General features: G+C 44.2%; 1 protein-coding gene across 1 annotated transcript in view; it reads right to left on the bottom strand.

The window, feature by feature from the left end:
* The window catches only part of fat1b (FAT atypical cadherin 1b), a 43,008-nt gene extending 23,205 nt beyond the window's left edge, over positions 1–19,803 (bottom strand). The window contains exons 1-12 of the mRNA XM_020502086.2: positions 16,522–19,803; positions 16,003–16,121; positions 15,768–15,863; positions 15,572–15,671; positions 13,594–13,655; positions 13,120–13,488; positions 11,724–11,934; positions 9,172–9,311; positions 5,982–6,257; positions 4,914–5,124; positions 688–4,743; positions 360–556 (exon numbers count right to left, since the gene is read on the bottom strand). Of these exons, the coding sequence (XP_020357675.2) occupies positions 360–556; positions 688–4,743; positions 4,914–5,124; positions 5,982–6,257; positions 9,172–9,311; positions 11,724–11,934; positions 13,120–13,488; positions 13,594–13,655; positions 15,572–15,671; positions 15,768–15,863; positions 16,003–16,121; positions 16,522–19,783 (9,099 nt within the window). The 5' untranslated portion in view covers positions 19,784–19,803. The remainder of the gene's footprint in view (positions 1–359; positions 557–687; positions 4,744–4,913; positions 5,125–5,981; positions 6,258–9,171; positions 9,312–11,723; positions 11,935–13,119; positions 13,489–13,593; positions 13,656–15,571; positions 15,672–15,767; positions 15,864–16,002; positions 16,122–16,521) is intronic.
* Positions 19,804–20,075: the final 272 nt, after the last annotated feature.

Below are 20,075 nucleotides of genomic sequence, written 5' to 3'. Positions count from 1 at the left end.
GGAGTCATGGGCGTTACATGAGGTAAACAACTCTGTAAGAAACTCAACAAAATACATAGAACATTTTGGACTTCATATTACATAGAAACTTCGTAGGGTCATTTTGTTTAAAAGTACTTTCACTCTGTTACAGTATGTTCTCTAAGTGCCTTTGTACTGCCCAACCCTTACCCTCTCACAGACAGGACTGTTGTCGTTTTGTACTGCCCAACCCTTACCCTCTCACAGACAGGACTGTTGTCGTGTTGTACTGCCCAACCCTTACCCTCTCACAGACAGGACTGTTGTCGTGTTGTACTGCCCAACCCTTACCCTCTCACAGACAGGACTGTTGTCGTGTTGTACTGCCCAACCCTTACCCTCTCACAGACAGGACTGTTGTCATTTGCATCGAGGACACTGATCTCCACAGTGGCTGTGGTCACAGACGTTCCATCGGAAGCAGTGACGTTCAGGAGGTAACTGTCCCTCTCCTCCCTGTCCAGAGCTCTCCTCACCACCACCCTCCACTCCCCCTGAGAGTGCTCCAGGTCAAACTGAGCACGTGGATCACCTCCTGGGAGAGGCAAAATACATTTAACATTCAGGGTAACAAACAATTTTGCAAAATTATCCAAAGCAACTGAAACATCCCTGTAACATTCTGTAATTCTAAGACAATCTGTTTACTCAAGCCAGCTAGAGTACCTGTGATGAAACAGCAGATTGGCTTGTTGAGGTCTTCAGAGTCTCTGTCGATGGTCCTCAGGACTGTTATGGCCCTGCTAGGAACGGGGATGTCCTCACTGACGCTGGCCCTGAACACCTCTGCCGTGAAGTGCATAGGATTGTCATTGACGTCTACCACCGTCACCTCCACTGTGGCAGCGGTATTCAGCCTCCCGTCATGCCCTCTGTCTGTAGCCAGTACTGCTACTGAGTACCGGTCCTGCTGCTCCCGGTCCAGCTCCTTCAGGGTTGTGACCCACCCTGACTCTTCATCCACAGCAAACATCCCCAGGACATCTACAGAGTTTTGATACTGGTCCAGACTGTAGGTAACCTGGCCATTCAATCCTGAGTCTAGATCAGTAGCTTTCACCTGAATCACTGAGGTCCCTTTAGGTAGGTTCTCAACAACAAATGATCTGTAAGAGTCCGATTCAAACTGTGGACTGTTATCGTTGACGTCCTGTACCTGAATATGGAGTTGGGCAGTAGTAATCACATCAATGTCCTCTAGGTCGCCCTGTGCCTGCAGAGTCAGCAGGTACCATTTAGTGGTTTCAAAGTCAAGACGTTTGGCTAGTTTGAGCTTCCCTGTGTCTGTGTTGACAACGAAGACTTGGTCTTGGTTGCTCTCAGGGGTGCTGCCTTTAACAAGGTTGTATATCAAAAGCTGCTCACTCTCTTGGATGACATCAATCTCAGAACCTATAGGAAGACCCTCACTGACTGACCATCTCTTCTGTAACTCAACTAGTTTTGGCACGGTCACCTCCTTGGGCAGTAGTCTGATATATACTGGCACCAAAGTTTTTTTCGGTGGATCTCCACCGTCTTTAGCACTCACATAAAAGGAAAAGAGGTCATTTTTATAGTCTGTAAAATTATTTTTGGCAATTATATCACCATTGAGAGGATGTATGTCAAAACCTCCCACCTCAGATTGTACAGTGTAAGTGATGTCAGCATTGCTGCCTTCATCTGCGTCCACAGCAGTAACTCTGACTATGACAGTTCCTTCAGAGACATCCCTGGGAATATTGGCTTTGTATTCTGCTGCCCTGAACTGAGGAGCGTTATCGTTAACATCAGTCAGGATCACGTTGACAGAGGTGAAGCCTAGCTTTCCCCCTCCATCTTTAGCCATCAGACTAATAGAGATTAGGTTAGTGATGACATTTTCTCTGTCTAAGCTTTCCACAGTAAAAATCTCCCCATTTTCATTGATAGTGAATTTGTCCTTTGCGACATCATTCACTATGTAATATGTCACCTTGCCATACACTCCAAGATCTTTATCGGTAGCTGTGACTTGAGTGACCAAAGTGCCAACAGGTGAGTTCTCCAACAGCTCTACAACAGAGTCAGTGTGGGAGAAAGAGGGGCTGTGGAGGTTAGAAGTGACCACTGTGACCTGTACATTACATACACTACTATAAAGCCCATCAGACACAGACACACTGAGGTTGTAGAGTGTCTCCCTGTTCAGCTTGCGGTATTTCGATATGACAATCTCTCCACTCCTTCCGTCTATGGTGAAGCTGGAGTCCTCATTGCCAGAGAGTAGGGAGTACTCCAGGCGGTCAGTGTCTGACAGGTCAGCATCAGAGGTCCTCACACAGGCTACAAAATGACCCCTTTGGGCCAGCTGGCTGACAATAGCCTTATACAGATGATGTGTGAAGACTGGTGGGTTGTCATTGATGTCTGTCACTGAGATGATGACCTGGACCTCACTGGATTGGGCAGGGACACCCCCATCCACAGCTCTGACCACCAACCTATGTTGTGGTCCCACCTCAAAGTCTAACAGGCCAGAGGTCATGATCACCCCACTCTCTTGGTCAATGGTGAAGTATTCTGAGCCACCCCCCTCCTCCACTAACTGGTAAAACAGCACTTTGTTGTTGCCCGAGTCTGAGTCTGTAGCAGACACCTGTAACACTGACGAGTCAATGTCAGCCAACTCAGACACACTAGCCTCATATAACCTCTCTTTGAAAGTCGGTGCATTATCATTGACGTCCTCCAAGATAATGTCAAGGAACACTTCAGAGTGAGCCCCTGTAAGTGAGTCTGAGGCTCGGATACTAAGTCTGTATGCTGGGTGGGTCTCGTAGTCCAACGGCTGTACAACATGGAAGACACCAGTGATGAAACTAATGGAGAACTGACCTAAAGGGTCTCCCTTTGATATGCTATAGACAGTCCTTGGTCCCTCTGAAGCATTGGCCTGGATCTTCACAATGGAGGTGTCTAATGGAACATCCTCTGGTATAACTATGTCATAGGATGATTTTTCAAACACAGGTACGGCTTTGCTCACCACTGTCACAGCCACCTCCACTGTTGCCGAGAGAGATGGGTCCCCTCTGTCTTTAGCGATGACGCTGATTGCAAACTTAGTGTCAACGTCTTTTGGGTGAACGGTCCCTTTGAGTGAGATTTCCCCTGAGGGGCTGATCTGAAAATATCCCCAGTCTTCTTTCAGCTGGTATTTGATCTCAGCATTCCTACCAATGTCTTTATCCACAGTGGTTATCTGCCTGACAACCTGACCCACTGCTGAATCTAACTGCACCAGGGCTGAGTAGGGGAGTCCCACGAACACAGGCTCATTGTCATTTACATCTTCAATGGTCACCACCACAAGAGCATGAGCCACCCCTGAGGATCTGTGTTCCTTCGTCACCTCCACAACGATCTCAAATGTATCCTGTTCCTCTCGATTGAAAGGTACTCCAGTCGTAAACAGCACACCAGAGGTGTGTCCAATTTCAAACCTCCCCTGTGGGTTCAGGATGGTGTAAAACAGAGGTTCGTTTAACCTTTTTCTCGCAGCAGTCACCACAGCCAGAGTTTTCCTCTCAGATGAGTTCTCTGGTAGAGAGACAGTATACAGGTCCTTGGCAAACGCCAGATCTTTGTTCTGATTCTCTCTTATGTTAATTTTGACCATGGCAGTCTTGGTGAACTTCCCATCAGACACTCCGACTGTCAACTCGTACCCATTTCGCAACCGGGCTGGATTCAAAACAGAAATAACGCCTGACTTGGGATCAATCATGAATTGACCTCCTATGTTTCCATCTGAGATAGAGAACAGTAGTTTGGAACCAGCTCCTGAATCCAGATCAGTGGCGTTTATAGAAATCACCTTCACTCCACTGTAGGTTGGCACTATGACAGACGTCTCAAACACGTCTTGGCTGAATGTTGGGGGGCAATCATTGACATCAGTGATGTGGATGGTGACATAGGCTATGATCTCAGAGAAAAGTTTTGGCTTTCCACTGTCATGGACCTGCACAGTGAAGTTGAACTCTGACCTCTGCTCATAATCCAGGCCAGTGACAGTGCGAATGACTCCGGTGCTGGAGTCAATGGCGAAGTATTCAAGGGCATAGGGCTCTACAATCTGGTAGACCAGCCTGCCATTCAGATCACTGTCAGCATCAGTGGCTTGGATAACCAGAGGAGACCTTCCATTGGTTAGCACCACACTGTTAACAGGGGCGGACTCACTGACAACTCCTCTGAACTCTGTCTGTGTGAACACTGGACTGTTGTCATTCTCATCTCTGAGGTGAATAAGGACTGTAACATAGTTCACCATCTCTGCCATGTTGGTGGCCTGCACTGTCAGTCTATATGAAGACACACTCTCATAGTCCAACAGCCTCTGAGTGACAACAACCCCAGAGGTTGGATTGATATCGAAGGCGTTATTGACATTTCCCTCTCTGATCTGGTAGAGGACAGAAGAGTGACTGGAGGCAGAGACCAGAGTAACTAAGCTCCCTACAGGGGCTGTCTCACTGATAACAGCTGAGATCTCCTCCTCAGGGAACCTGGGCCTGGCGTTATCTGGCACAGTGACAGCTATACGTACTGTTGTCACCGCACTCAGTGGAGGCGCTCCTCTGTCTGACGCCTTTACAGCCAGCTCAAACTGACTCTTGTCATCACGATCTAGCTCCTTAGCCACTGTAATGGTCCCCAGGACTAGGTCGATAGCAAACGAGTTGTCCTCGTTCCCTGTGAAGGGAAAACACCAAAAGAGAGTAAAAAGCAAAGATATTAGTAACAGCATGGATTGTTATTCTACAGTCTGGTGTACTGTAGTTATTAATTAATAGTCAAAGACTAAAAATGGTCATGGTACACAGAGTCATGGTTTCAACAGTGTGGTAGGAACAGTACTGTACCTGACTCTATGATGTAGCTGATCTCTGCATTGCTTCCTCTGTCTCGGTCCTGAGCAGTAACTTGAAGTACAGCCGATCCCACAGCAGCTGACTCAAACACCTGGCCTGAGTACCGGGGGCTGGTGAACCAGGGGGTGTTATCATTGGTGTCCTCCACGTTAACTATCACTCTGACCAGGTTACGCTTTACAGGCACACAATCATCACACACCTGGAAAACACATGGATCACAGTACTCATATAAGACATTATATCACACATGGGTAGGTGCTACACTGTACCAGTTATTCCTACAGGCCTGTTTCTCAAACAAAACATCAACCAAGACCTCCACACAGTAACACAGAAAGGCCTGTTTATCCGCTTGATTTGAAAGTTTTGTTTGTCCGCTTGATTTGATCTGAAAGGGTTGTTTGTCATCTTGATTGGATATGATTTGAAAGGCTTGTTTATCAGCTGGATTTGCGTGTTATGAGTGATACATGACTCATAGTGCGTTCCAAATAATAGCACCCTCCTCCCTATATAGTGCACTACTTTTGTGGGCCATGGTCAAAAGTAGTGCACTATAAAGGGAATAGGGTGCCATCTGGGACACAGTCAAATTAAATACCTAGGTTTGTCTTACTATGACAGTGAGGGTGTGGCGGTAGAGCCCTCATGTCGTCTTACCATGACAGTGAGGGCGTGGTGGTAGAGCCCTCATGTCGTCTTACCATGAAAGTGAGGGCGTGGCGATAGATCCCTCATGTCGTCTTACCATGACAGTGAGTGTGTGGCAGTAGATCCATCATGTCGTCTTACCATGACAGTGAGTGTGTGGCGGTAGATCCCTCATGTCGTCTTACCATGACAGTGAGTGTGTGGCGGTAGATCCATCATGTCGTCTTACCATGACAGTGAGTGTGTGACGGTAGATCCCTCATGTCGTCTTACCATGACAGTAAGGGTGTGGCGGTAGATCCCTCATGTTGTCTTACCATAACAGTGAGTGTGTGACGGTAGATCCCTCATGTCGTCTTAACATGACAGTAAGGGTGTGGCGGTAGATCCCTCATGTTGTCTTACCATGACAGTGAGGGTGTGTTTGTTCATGACCTCGTGGTCCAGTGGTTCTGTGGTGTAGAGCTGTCCCGTCCCAGGGTCCAGCCTGAACTTCCTCTGGCTGAAGAGATCAGTGCTGCTCAGCAGAGTGAAGGTTAGCTTGTTCCTCTGGTCTCTGTCTGTGGCACTGAGCTGCAGAATGCCTGTTTCTGGTGCTGTGTCCTCTGGGATGCTGACCTCATACTGGGGCTGAGAGAACTGGGGCTGGTGGTTGTTGGTGTCAATCACTTTGATGAACACCTAGGTAAATGAAGACTGTGTATGTGTTGCACCAATTTCCAACATACTGCAAATTGAAAAGAGGCTGTTTGTTTCAAAATGCATTTAGTTACAACAGTATGCAAATGAAAATAACAGTATGCATTACATATTAATTGCTGTCATGCATTGCTGTGTAAGTATTTGTTGCACCGATTTCCAACATCTTGCAAATGAACTTAACAGTCAGCTTTAAGTGTGGACATCTTCATTGCTGTCATGCATTACACTTTTATATTTAAAATAGTCTTCCCTTGTTTCCTGAGTGGAGTCAGCACTAAAAGTGTTCACTTCTAAGATCCTGTTTGAATGTCCAATATTTTGGTACTGTAGCTATTTTCAACATTAGTTCCATACTCCATGAACCCACATAAGAGGGGAAAGAGAAGTGACTCAACGGCATTATGTGCAGGAACATATGGTAGAAATTAAACTGAGGTAGAAATTGCCATAAATAAATGTGCTTTTTAGAGAAAAAGTCTCTACAAACAAACAAATGAAGAAATGATAGTGTTTGGCAGATGCCTAGATTGCAATAAAACCGCTTGGGTAAACAATTCTCTAAACCTGGACCTTTAAAACCATATGAAGGCCATGTGTGCATCCCAGATGACAGCCTATCCCTAATGTAGTGCACTACTATAATAAGGAATAGGGTTCGATTTAGTATGCAGCTCATGATTATCATTTCATGGTGGAATTTCTCTGGAACCAGAGACACTGAAACTGAGACTGAACCATACCAAAACAGTGAATGTCATTCCCTGTCTAACCAATCGCTTCACCCCAGACCAGGTCATGGTGATGCCTGCCATTTCTGTGCACAAACACCTACAAATCCTCCACCAACAACAAGCACACATGGACGGCTTGAGGATGTTGTGGCTATAGGAACAAGGAGGTATATGTATTTGGTGCAGATCACTCAACACAAACTATACCTAGATAAAATTGCCTTAGTCTCAAGGTAATGTGTGCAGTATATGAAATGTCTTACAAGGTCGCAGCCTAAGGCCTACAACATTATACCTAGTGCTGCTTCTTTTTGATTCCCTAAATGTCAGTCATCACCGATGTATTGCATTTAACATTTTACAACTATTCTGAACAAAAATCTAAATGCAACATGTAGTGTTGGTCCCATGTTTCATGAGCTGAAATAAAAGATCCCAGAAATGTTCCTATGCACAAAAAGCTTATTTCTCTAACATTTGTTTACATCCCTGTTAGTGAGAATTTCTCCTTTGCCAAGATAATCCATCCACCTGACAGGTGTGGCATATCAAGAAGCTGATTAAACAGCATGATCATTATACAGGTGCACCTTACACTGGGTGCACCTTACACTGGGGACAATAAAAGGCCACTCTAAAATGTTAAAATGTGCAGTTTTGTCACACAACACAATGCCATCAATGACTCAAGGTTTGAAGGAGCATGCAATTGGCATGCTGACTGCAGGAATGTCCACTAGAGCTGTTGCCAGAGAATTTAATGTTAATTTCTCTACCATAAGCCGCCTCCCAATGTAATTTTAGAGAATTTGGCAGTATGTACAACTGGCCTCACAACCACATGGAACCAGCCCAGGACCTCCACATCCGGCTTCACCTGCAGGATCTGAGGCCAGCCACCCGGACAGCCGATGAAGCTGAGGAGTATTTTTGTCTGTAATAACGCCCTTTTGTAGGGGAAAGATAATTCTGATTGGCTGGGCCTGGCTTCCCAGTGGGTGGACCTGGCTCACAAGTAGGTGGGCATATGCCTTCCCAGGCATACCGATGGCTGCACCCCTGCCTAGTCATGTGAAATTCATATGACTAGGCAATGAATTTATTTTAATTGACTGATAACTCAGTAAAATATTTGAAAATGTTGCATGCTGCGTTTACATTTTTGTTAAGTATAGACTCAGCCGTGGGCAGATGGTCGGAGGGACGCAACATAATTATAATAATTTGTACACTGCAAATTGACCACAACTAAGCCCAAAAATTGTTTTTATTTGAATTTATTTTAATTGACTGATAACTCAGTAAAATATTTGAAAATGTTGCATGCTGCGTTTACATTTTTGTTAAGTATAGACTCAGCCGTGGGCAGATGGTCGGAGGGACGCAACATAATTATAATAATTTGTACACTGCAAATTGACCACAACTAAGCCCAAAAATTGTTTTTATTTGAAAATAATAATTTCATACCTTAATTACTGTCACGCCCTGGCCATAGAGAGCCTTTGTTTTTCTATGGTAAAGTAGGTCAGGGCGTGACTGTGGGGTTTTCTAGTTATTCTTTTCTATGTGGGGTTCTAGTTTCATTTTTCTAGGTTGGTGTTGGGTATGATTCCCAATTAGAGGCAGCTGGCTATCGTTGTCTCTAATTGGGGATCATATTTAAGTAGCATTTTTTCCACCTGTGTTTTATGAGATATTGTTTTGAGTTAGTGTATGTTACACGTCTTTGTTACGGTTCGTTGTTTGTTTCGTTCTTTCTATGTTCTTTTGGTGCGTTTCTAATAAATAATATGTGGAAACCATATCGCGCTGCAGCTTGGTCCGATAATTATTCCAGCGAACGTGACAATTACATTGAACACCATCACGTCTCTTTTTTATTCATTGGAATACTTTCATTCTAAATAAAGTTTTTTTTACTAAAAACATTGCCCCTAAATAATCCCTTTACGGGCCTGTTGCCAACCCCTGCTTTACAATATCTCTGAATCATTTAAAATACGTTGGAAGATGTACATAAAAATCCAACAGCCAACTCATTTGTCATTCGGCAGTGTGACAAGACAACTGCATTCCCTGGATGCTAGCATGGTACCCATATGGCAGGAGTTATCTGGGAAAAAATATTCAGTCCTGTGTTTTTCAGTGTCGTGAATTACCTGGGTGCTGATGTATCTGTTTCCATCTGTTGCCTCCACTGTCAGGCTGTAATTTGATTTTGGTTCTGCATGGAGGGGTTTGGCTAAAATGACGGTTCCACTGCCCTTGCCTACATCGAAGCGGCTGTCAGCGTTGCCACCTGTTATCAGCGTAATGAGAAGTGACAGTGGATTAAATTAACGTTTCCCTTTCTCTCAACAGGAGACATATAGAGCTTTTTTTGGATGCATTGTCTTCTATGCTTAAGCGTAAACCCATATAATCCTATTTAATCTTATTCTATTTGATAACAACACCACAAGAGAGTGGACAAATGTCAAGAATAGACATACACAATTTTATTTAATCAACCATGTTACATTTTTCTATGAAATCTGTACAAGTTGGGCATTCTGAGAAAGCATCACAAAGCCTAACAAAGAACAGGAGGTAGATAATAAGATCTGGGTAATCTCTGCAGCAGATACCTTCTGTAGTACATGTCAAGTCGCAAGCCATTTGAGCGATGTGAAACACTTCTTTAGCGTGCATGTCTCCTTGCCAATTAAAGAGAAATCCGCAGAGGGTGAGAGTAAGAGAAGAGTTTGAACGGAGGAGCAGAACAGAAGAGAGATCAAGTTGTCAGTTGTAGGACAGTTAATTAGTGCAGTAAAAGAGGTAAAGAGGAAGAGAAGTGAACGATGTCTAACGGGTTGTTATCTAGCAAACCTTACTTCTAACAGGGGTTGTTACCTAGCAAGCCTTACTTCTAACAGGGGTTGTTATCTAGCAAGCCTTACTTCTAACAGGGGTTGTTACCTAGCAAGCCTTACTTCTAACAGGGGTTGTTACCTAGCAAGCCTTACTTCTAACAGGGGTTGTTATCTAGCAAGCCTTACTTCTAACAGGGGTTGTTACCTAGCAAGCCTTACTTCTAACAGGGGTTGTTATCTAGCAAGCCTTACTTCTAACAGGGGTTGTTACCTAGCAAGCCTTACTTCTAACAGGGGTTGTTACCTAGCAAGCCTTACTTCTAACAGGGGTTGTTACCTAGCAAGCCTTACTTCTAACAGGGGTTGTTACCTAGCAAGCCTTACTTCTAACAGGGGTTGTTACCTAGCAAGCCTTACTTCTAACAGGGGTTGTTATCTAGCAAGCCTTACTTCTAACAGGGGTTGTTACCTAGCAAGCCTTACTTCTAACAGGGGTTGTTATCTCGCAAGCCTTACTTCTAACAGGGGTTGTTATCTAGCAAGCCTTACTTCTAACAGGGGTTGTTACCTAGCAAGCCTTACTTCTAACAGGGGTTGTTACCTAGCAAGCCTTACTTCTAACAGGGGTTGTTACCTAGCAAGCCTTACTTCTAACAGGGGTTGTTACCTAGCAAGCCTTACTTCTAACAGGGGTTGTTATCTAGCAAGCCTTACTTCTAACAGTGGTTGTTACCTAGCAAGCCTTACTTCTAACAGGGGTTGTTATCTAGCAAGCCTTACTTCTAACAGGGGTTGTTATCTAGCAAGCCTTACTTCTAACAGGGGTTGTTACCTAGCAAGCCTTACTTCTAACAGCGGTTGTTATCTAGCAAGCCTTACTTCTAACAGGGGTTGTTACCTAGCAAGCCTTACTTCTAACAGGGGTTGTTATCTAGCAAGCCTTACTTCTAACAGGGGTTGTTACCTAGCAAGCCTTACTTCTAACAGGGATTGTTATCTAGCAAGCCTTACTTCTAACAGGGGTTGTTACCAAGCAAGCCTTACTTCCAACAGGGGTTGTTATAAGCCTAAAGACTTCAACATAGCAGCTCAAGTTTTTACAGAATAATGCTGACATCAACAATAGTAACCCACATTCACACATTTTCTGCATGGGAAATGATTAATGTGGTTACCGGTGATTTGGAACCAGACAGGTGGGTCTGGAAACACTAATGTGTGTTACTGGTTACCGGTGATTTGGAACCAGACAGGTGAGTCTGGAAACACTAATGTGTGTTACTGGTTACCGGTGATTTGGAACCAGACAGGTGAGTCTGGAAACACTAATGTGTGTTACTGGTTACCGGCGATTTGGAACCAGACAGGTGAGTCTGGAAACACTAATGTGTGTTACTGGTTACCGGTGATTTGGAACCAGACAGGTGAGTCTGGAAACACTAATGTGTGTTACTGGTTACCTGTGATTTGGAACCAGACAGGTGAGTCTGGAAACACTAATGTGTGTTACTGGTTAGCGGTGATTTGGAACCAGACAGGTGAGTCTGGAAACACTAATGTGTGTTACTGGTTACCTGTGATTTGGAACCAGACAGGTGAGTCTGGAAACACTAATGTGTGTTACTGGTTACCGGTGATTTGGAACCAGACAGGTGAGTCTGGAAACACTAATGTGTGTTACTGGTTACCGGCGATTTGGAACCAGACAGGTGAGTCTGGAAACACTAATGTGTGTTACTGGTTACCGGCAATTTGGAACCAGACAGGTGAGTCTGGAAACACTAATGTGTGTTACTGGTTACCGGTGATTTGGAACCAGACAGGTGAGTCTGGAAACACTAATGTGTGTTACTGGTTACCTATGATTTGGAACCAGACAGGTGCGTCTATGGGTTGCGTGGAGATGACCCCCACCATGTGAGCCACTGGGTCAGTCTCCATGACAGAGAAGACGAGGGAGGTCTCTTCAAACACCAAGGGCTCAGAGGAGGGCTCAGGCCTCACGATCCACTCAATGTGCAGCCGACAGGTTGAGGACCTTTGGGGTCTCCCGTTGTCCACCACTTTAATCTGGGCAACGGCACAACATGGGAGAGCAAGGGATAATAACTGGGTTATTAACAGAAATACTTAAGGTGCTGCCTTGTCCTAAATGGACATATTATACATACATGTTATACATCAGTAGCACGTTGAGCAGAATTAATACACATTATACATCAGTAGCATGTTGAGCAGACTTAATACAGATGTTATACATCAGTAGCATGCTGAGCAGACTTAATACACATGTTATACATCAGTAGCATGTTGAGCAGACTTAATACAGATGTTATACATCAGTAGCATGCTGAGCAGACTTAATACACATGTTATACATCAGTAGCATGTTGAGCAGACTTAATACAGATGTTATACATCAGTAGCATGCTGAGCAGACGTAATACACATGTTATACATCAGTAGCCTGTTGAGCAGACTTAATACAGATGTTATACATCAGTAGCATGCTGAGCAGACTTAATACACATGTTATACATCAGTAGCATGTTGAGCAGACTTAATACAGATGTTATACATCAGTAGCATGTTGAGCAGACTTAATACAGATGTTATACATCAGTAGCATGCTGAGCAGACTTAATACACATGTTATACATCAGTAGCATGTTGAGCAGACTTAATACAGATGTTATACATCAGTAGCATGCTGAGAAGACTTAATACACATGTTATACATCAGTAGCATGTTGAGCAGACTTAATACACATGTTATACATCAGTAGCATGTTGAGCAGACTTAATACAGATGTTATACATCAGTAGCATGCTGAGCAGAATTAATACACGTTATACATCAGTAGCATGCTGAGCAGAATTAATACACGTTATACATCAGTAGCATGCTGAGCAGACTTAATACAGATGTTATACATCAGTAGCATGCTGAGCAGACTTAATACACATGTTATACATCAGTAGCATGTTGGCAGAATTAATACACATGTTATACATCAGTAGCATGCTGAGCAGACTTAATACACATGTTATACATCAGTAGCATGCTGAGCAGACTTAATACACATGTTGAGCATACATATTGCATGTCTTTACCTAGTTCATATTTAAATGCAAAGTTTGAAGCTGCAGGCTGGTGCTGAATGGCTATATAAATACGATAGATAATTGAATACATTTCATTGCTAAACAGATGTAATACCACAGTAGCTACTGTAACAAGCTGCACAGACTTACTGTAAGGATGGCATGCTGTCCTGCCGAGACAACCTCTCTGGAGAACACATGGCCAGTTTGGGGTTCGATGAAGAACCTCCCCTGCTCGTCTCCCTCCTCGATGCTGTAGGACACCTCAGCGTTGGGGCCCGTGTCTCTGTCAGAGGCGATCACTCTGTAGATTGGCTCGCTCTTAGCAACCCCCCTCCTCTCTGTTGGTCTCTCCCTGTCTCCATTTGACCTGTCCCTGTCTGACCTGTCCCTCTCTGGGAGCTGGACCTTATAGATCTTCTCCAGGAACTGTGGGGAGTTGTCGTTCTCATCCTGTACCCTCACCACCACCCGGACAGCTGTGGACCTGGCTGGCACGCCCTTGTCTGTTACTGTGATCTGGGAGTGAGGAAGGAGGGGAAGGGTCAAGCAAGCATTAGGTGTCACTTATTTTGATTAATTGGATATTGATTTCCAGAACGTCCAATAGGAAATATGGTTCACCTCCAGTGCATGTTCCTCTTGCTGCTCTCTGTCCAGTTTTCTTGAAGTGGTTGTCACCAAACCTGTCAGGTCAGATATCAAACACAGACTGTATTAATACAGTCATGATCTACATGTAAGATACTCCTGTGTTCTTGCAAAACTCCCATTTGCATCACTGATAATGTGGGTTAATGTTGTTCAAAGGCAAATGAACATGGGTATGTTTCAGAGGCATAGAATGTTTGTGTCTTGTACCCAGTACATGTAGCTCCACCCAGCTCTGAGGAGCTGGAATAGACCTTCAGACATGTTCTACTTTATATATGGTCCTTAAAAACTGGGCCATAAACACAGGTTTTATACACAAATTCATGCACATAAGCCCAAAGAAATTAACCACTTCCAATACAACAAGTTTGTGCCATATTCTGAGGAAAGGAAAACTGTTTTTTCCCAAGACTTAACGGGATGCTTGTTAGGTTAAATGTGGAGTCCACTTGCCCATTGAAACCACATAAACGATGGCTGTTTTGTGTGCTATGTATGATTAGCAGTGGGAAAAAATATGTTTTGTAAGCCAAGCCTGTTGATAGCATAGCATTATGTTAGTTATGTAGGGGGAAAGTCCACCACAACATAGGGCTGGGAAGGTTCTTGATTGCTACTTGAATTAACAATGAAGTAACTAAATAATGACATAATGGAAGTAACTTGTTCTTCTCAACAGTTATAGTATAAAGAAACAAGCCAAGATTTACTGTATCAGAGGGAAAATATATTATAATACTGTAGCTAAGGATAGGTAGCCTATTATAGGTCTACAGACTACAGTAGCAATGTCTGGAAGTTGTTAGAGAAGGAATCCATTTCCTACTTGGTTGGATCTGTTCTCCACAGGGTCTTTTTTGGTAAAAACGCCGACATTGTTCTCAACCTGATATAGTCCCTGTCCCAAATGGCACCCTATTACCTACATAGTGCACTCCTTTTGATCAGAGCTCTTGCCAAAAGTAAGTGCACGATATAGGGAATAGGGTGCCATTGGGGAGCGGTATGAAGCTGGTTGATTTACAGTGAAAGGGCTTTTTCATGGTCAGTAAACCCTGTTGGCTGGGTGCACAAGGGCTTTTTCATGGTCAGTAAACCCTGTTGGCTGGGTGCACAAGGGCTTTTTCATGGTCAGTAAACCCTATTGGCTGAGTGCACAAGGGCTTTATCATGGTCAGTAAACCCTGTTGGCTGGGTGCACAAGGGCTTTCTCATGGACACAACAGAAAATAGTCTAGTGTTAGAAATAAACTAAATGACATGGTGAGCCATCAAGCTCTAGCCTGGTCCCAGATCTGTATTTGCATTAGCCAAGTCCTCTGACTGTTTCATGACATTACAAGGAGTTGGCTAAACAAGCACAGATATGGGACCAGGCTCACCCAGATGACATGAAACACAGAGATATATGCTGGACAGACAGCAACACTATCTCTACACTGGACTAGCAATGTTAGATTTACTTTACAGGGAGTGCTGCCATAAAACTTTGCATAACAGGAGCGCTTCCATGAGAAGAGTTCGTACTGAGTGAGATGTCTATGCAAACTGAAAATGTTCATGTTTAAATTAGCCTACTGTGCAAAACTTTTCAGGGTTGTGGCGCTTGTTATGACATCAAATGGTTTACAGTATAACGAAAAGTACAACACTTTGGCTAAAATCAGTTAAACATGATGACGCAATAGGACAGTCTCACACAAAGATCAGTGTGTAACAATACAAAGCATAGTGAGGTTCTTCTTTCAAAAGTTTTGAGCTTATGCCGCGACCGTTTGTGGTGGACCGTGGCAGAATGTGGTAAATTGTGTCATTCTGGCAACAATGGCTGACACTTAAATAACGTGCCATAGAATTCTGCGGTACCCCGCTATCTGTGCTGCAGTAGACCGCAACTTTTAAAGGAAGAACCACTGTAAAAATGCATGAATAGTGTTTAGGATTGCACCCGTCTGGTGGTCGATGCTGAAGAATCCCTGTGGGTTCCCGCTGGTTATCTTATAGTCGAACTGGTCACTGTTCCCAGAGTCAGGGTCCACCGCCTCCACCTGGATAACAGAAGGGGAGAGAACATTCAGCAACTCTCGGAGGACAGTGGAAGTTTATAAAAGTGCTTCTTTAAAAGTACGTCTAGAAGTATGGACCTGGATAACAGATACATCCTTGGGGGAATTCTCCATGACCTCAGGATAATAGACTGGCTCGGAGGTCTGTGGTGCGTTGTCGTTGACATCTTCAACCTGAATAATAAATAATCATACATTTGATTTGGAACACAAATGTCATTGAAAAACAATCGCAAAGTGCTACATGTGTATTAAGATAAATAAAAAAGAGAGACATGGACAAAAAAAGAACACAATCCAACAATAAACTAACCTCAATGTAGACCTCCATAAAGGACGACTGAGGCACCACAGCTAGGTCGGTGCCATAGATAGTCAGCCAGTAATGATTGGTGGTCTCATGGTCTAAAAGCTCCTGTGTCTGTATGACACCTGTGAGGAGAAAGAGAAGAAGCATGTTTCATGTCAGTCACAGTTTGGGATGAGCTTCCACTGAGCAAGGCATCACTGGGAACTCTGGTCTCACACATGGCTCGAGATCCCAGCTCTGTGCTCTCTACTTTACATAGCAAACATTACAGGATGAAAGTCCAGATATAAGTCAAAAACATCATTGAAAATGCAAAGTAAGTTCAAGAATAACCCGGTTTTAAATACCTCAGTGATAAAGGGTTGTGTTGGCCTAAAGGGACAAATGTTTTATCCAAACAAGAAAATATATGAAGACCATTTTTGCATTCACCTGGTTACAACATGCAATATATAGTACATTTCAATGCTGTAGCAGGGTTAGGTTTAAAGGTTATCATTTTAAAAAGAAGAAATCTCTTACCACTCTCTTCATCTATGGTGAATACTCCGAGGCCTGATCCGTCCCTTATAGAATAGCGTATTTCTCCAGCTCTACCTTGGTCATTGTCTTGTGCTGTAACTGTCATTATAGTTGTGCCAATAGGAGCATCTTCTCTCACACTTCCCTTATCCACAAAGGAGGCAAACCGAGGCTGGTGCAGATTCTCATCCACATCTACTACGTAGACTTCAATAAAACATGTGCAGGACAACGACTCAGGTTTCCCTTTATCCTTGGCTCTGGCTGTCAGGTTATACACCTGTCTCCTCTCAAAGTCCAGGGTCCTTAATATACGAACAGCACCGTTTGTTTTATCAACATCAAAGTCTCCATCTCCATTGTCCAGCAGGCTGAAACGGACCTGCCCAGACTGACCTTGGTCAGGGTCATGGGCCTGTAGCCAGACCACCACCGCCCCTAACGGGAGGTCCTCCTGCACCTTCACGCGCTGGTGGAGGGGGAAAAACCTAGGAGGGTTGTCATTGACATCCTCTAACACTATCTTCAGAGATACTGTAGAAACCATCTGAGGTTCATCAACTGCCTGATCACAGGCCACAACTTTTAGGATAATAGTTGGGTGTAGCTCCCGGTCCAATGGACTTTTAACCTTCACCACTCCCGTCTGGTCATCTATGACAAAGTGATCGGACTCAGCCATCAATGAATACCTGATGATTCTGTTGGCCCCTAAATCTTTATCTGTGGCATCAACCTGAATGACAGCTGTTCCTACGTCTGTATCCTCCCTTATCGATACAGAGTAGCTACTCTGGAGGAAGTTTGGGCTGTTGTCATTTGAATCCAGGACATTGATCTGTAAGACATGTGACGCTGACCGCTGTGGTGTTCCCAGATCATACACAGTGATGTTGAGAGTATATTGATCCATTATTTCTCTGTCTAATGGCTCCATTATCTTTAGCCAACCCGTGTCCATTTCAATCATGAAACGACTCTCAACATCTCCTCCAGATATCACAAACATCAATGTTCCACTGAAGCCATGGTCTGCGTCTATGGCACTTAGATGAGCTATCCTCGTCCCAACTTGTAGGTCCTCTTTAACCTCAATGACCTTAGGAGTAGAGTCCACAAAGCGAGGAAAATAATTATTGATTGAATGAATGTCCTCAAAATGATCTTCCCTTTGAGAGTGTGGCATGGTGCCAAGAAGCAGCATCTCAGCCATACGCCCAACCACTCCTGTATCCACACACTTTTCAAAGACGGCTCCTGAACCAGACAGGACTGTGATGTTCACAAACATTGGCTTACTTGATGTCTCCCCATCGTTGGCACTAATTTGTAAGGAGTGGAAGGACAACCTTGCAGCCTCGCCGTCATGTAAGGGCAACTTGAGTGATAACAGCCCGGTGTCTGGTGTCAAGTCAAAAAGACCAAGGCTGTTACCATCTATGACTACATGCTGAACCCCTTCCATGTCGTCTGCATCGATAGCAGACACCGCGACTATCTGCTCACCCACCCTGTAGTATCTTGGTAAGCTCACTTCACAGTCAACCTTCTCAAACAAGGGCTCATTGTCATTAAGGTTGTTGAGTGTAATAGAAACTGGAGTCTCCACTTCACGGCGGAAAGGAGAGCCCCAATCTGAAGCTCTGACTCGGAGGTTGTAAACCCTTGGCATCTTTTCATAGTCCAATTCCCTGGCAGTGCTGATGACACCTGTGAAGTAATCTATGGTAAAAGGTTGTGGTGGGTTTACATTGGCGATGGTGTAAGTAACGTAACCATTCTCTCCTTCATCCATGTCGCTGGCACTGACCGTGAGGATGCTGGTCCCCACTGGTACATTTTCATTGACATTGCCTCTGTAGGACGGTTGCTGAAAAACCGGTGCATTATTATTTACATCAATCACGTTGATGACCACCCTGGTTGATGCTTGTTCTTGGTTATTAATAATCACCTCAAAGTCATACTTGCTGGCACAGTCAGCTTGGATAGCTGCAGTTGTTGTTATCAAGCCTGTGTTTGAATTAATAGTGAAAGGATGAGTGATCTGTTGGATCTTGGGGTATTTGATGGAGTATTTCAACATGGGGTGATTTGGCATAGCTCTCACCATTACAACAGAAGTGTTGGGCGGGGAAAATTCTGTCAGGTTGACTCTGTAAATGTTTTTTTCAAATGTAGGAGCCCTTACATCAACATGTGGGGATCTCACTCTAATGACTTCAGCGGAGGAGAACTGTGGTGGGCTACCTTTATCCTCGGCCTGTAGTGTAAGATTGCATCCAAACTGACAACTATCCCAGTCCACATCCTTAATGGCTTTGACCCTGTATTCTTTTCCACCAGGGCTGGTTTTCACTGCCCTAAACTGCTGGAGTGGGTCCCCAGCTACTATACTCAGTGATGCTATCTCACCATTAGGCCCTTGATCATTGTCTTCCACGGTTACTAGAGCATATGTAGGGTCAGTGTCTGTGGCTGATGGAGCTAAGGGAACAGCTGTGAGGACGGGAGCGTGGTCATTGGCCTGCAGTACCCTGACCGTCAGCTTGGCTGTGCTGCTGAAGCCACTGCTCCCATAGAGTTTCATGCCTCGATCTACAGCCAAGACATCCATCTCAAACAGCCTCCGCTCAGCGTAATCCAGCCTGGCCATGAGAGTAATCACCCCACTGGTAGGATGAATGGCAAACATGTGGGTGTGTTCTCCTCCCAAGCTGAAATAGTACTCTGCATTTGAGCCGACGTCGGCATCGGTGGCGGTGACTCTCACAATGCTAGTTCTGATGTCAGCGTGTTCAGGCACGGAAACAGTGTAGGAGGTTGGTGAGAAAAGAGGCCGGAGATCATTGGTGTCCAGAACTCGCACTTGAACTCTTGTTTGAGCGATAGCGTTGGTGCTCCATTTTAGTGCTTTGACTCTCAGTGAGTAGTGCTCCTTCACTTCCCTGTTGAGTATAGCAGAGCTGCCTCCTTTGGTCCTAATTCGCAGGAAACTGAAGTCTCCCAGTACATATTCTTCAGCCTTGAATAAAAGCTCTCCATCTCCAGATTCTATTTTGTATTGAATGTCCCAGGATGGGTGTGTGATGTATGTTCCCATTTTAATTGGGCATTCTACATAGCTTTTAGCAGCTGAGTTTTCATATATAGTGGTATTGTATACTGTTTGTGTAAATTGAAATGGTGATGTCTGCTGTCCAGGTATTCCTGAGCAACTCCATAAGATCTGCATAACAATTGCTGTGAAGAGCTTTCCCATGTTGGCATCGTATATCAACATAGTTCCTAAAAATAAAATAAAAATAATGACTCAAGTGTGAATAAATTGCAGTTGGATGTATGTTTTGAGAACTACTATGCTTAGGTATGCTGCCAACTTAAACCAAATCCCCAAATCCAATTAAACATTTCAAGAGTATCTTAAATCCCACGGCCGACAGTAAATCGCTCTGGGTAAGATCCGTCTGCTAAATGACAAAAATGTCTAAATGTAGGATAATAGAGCACTCACACGCAGGCACTCTCTCTAACAGGCATAACACAAGTCAACT

This window comes from Oncorhynchus kisutch, linkage group LG15 (assembly GCF_002021735.2).
Source record: "Oncorhynchus kisutch isolate 150728-3 linkage group LG15, Okis_V2, whole genome shotgun sequence".
Lineage (NCBI taxonomy): Eukaryota > Metazoa > Chordata > Actinopteri > Salmoniformes > Salmonidae > Oncorhynchus > Oncorhynchus kisutch.
Note: the sequence above shows the minus strand (reverse complement) of the source record. Positions and strands in the feature narration are given on the sequence as shown.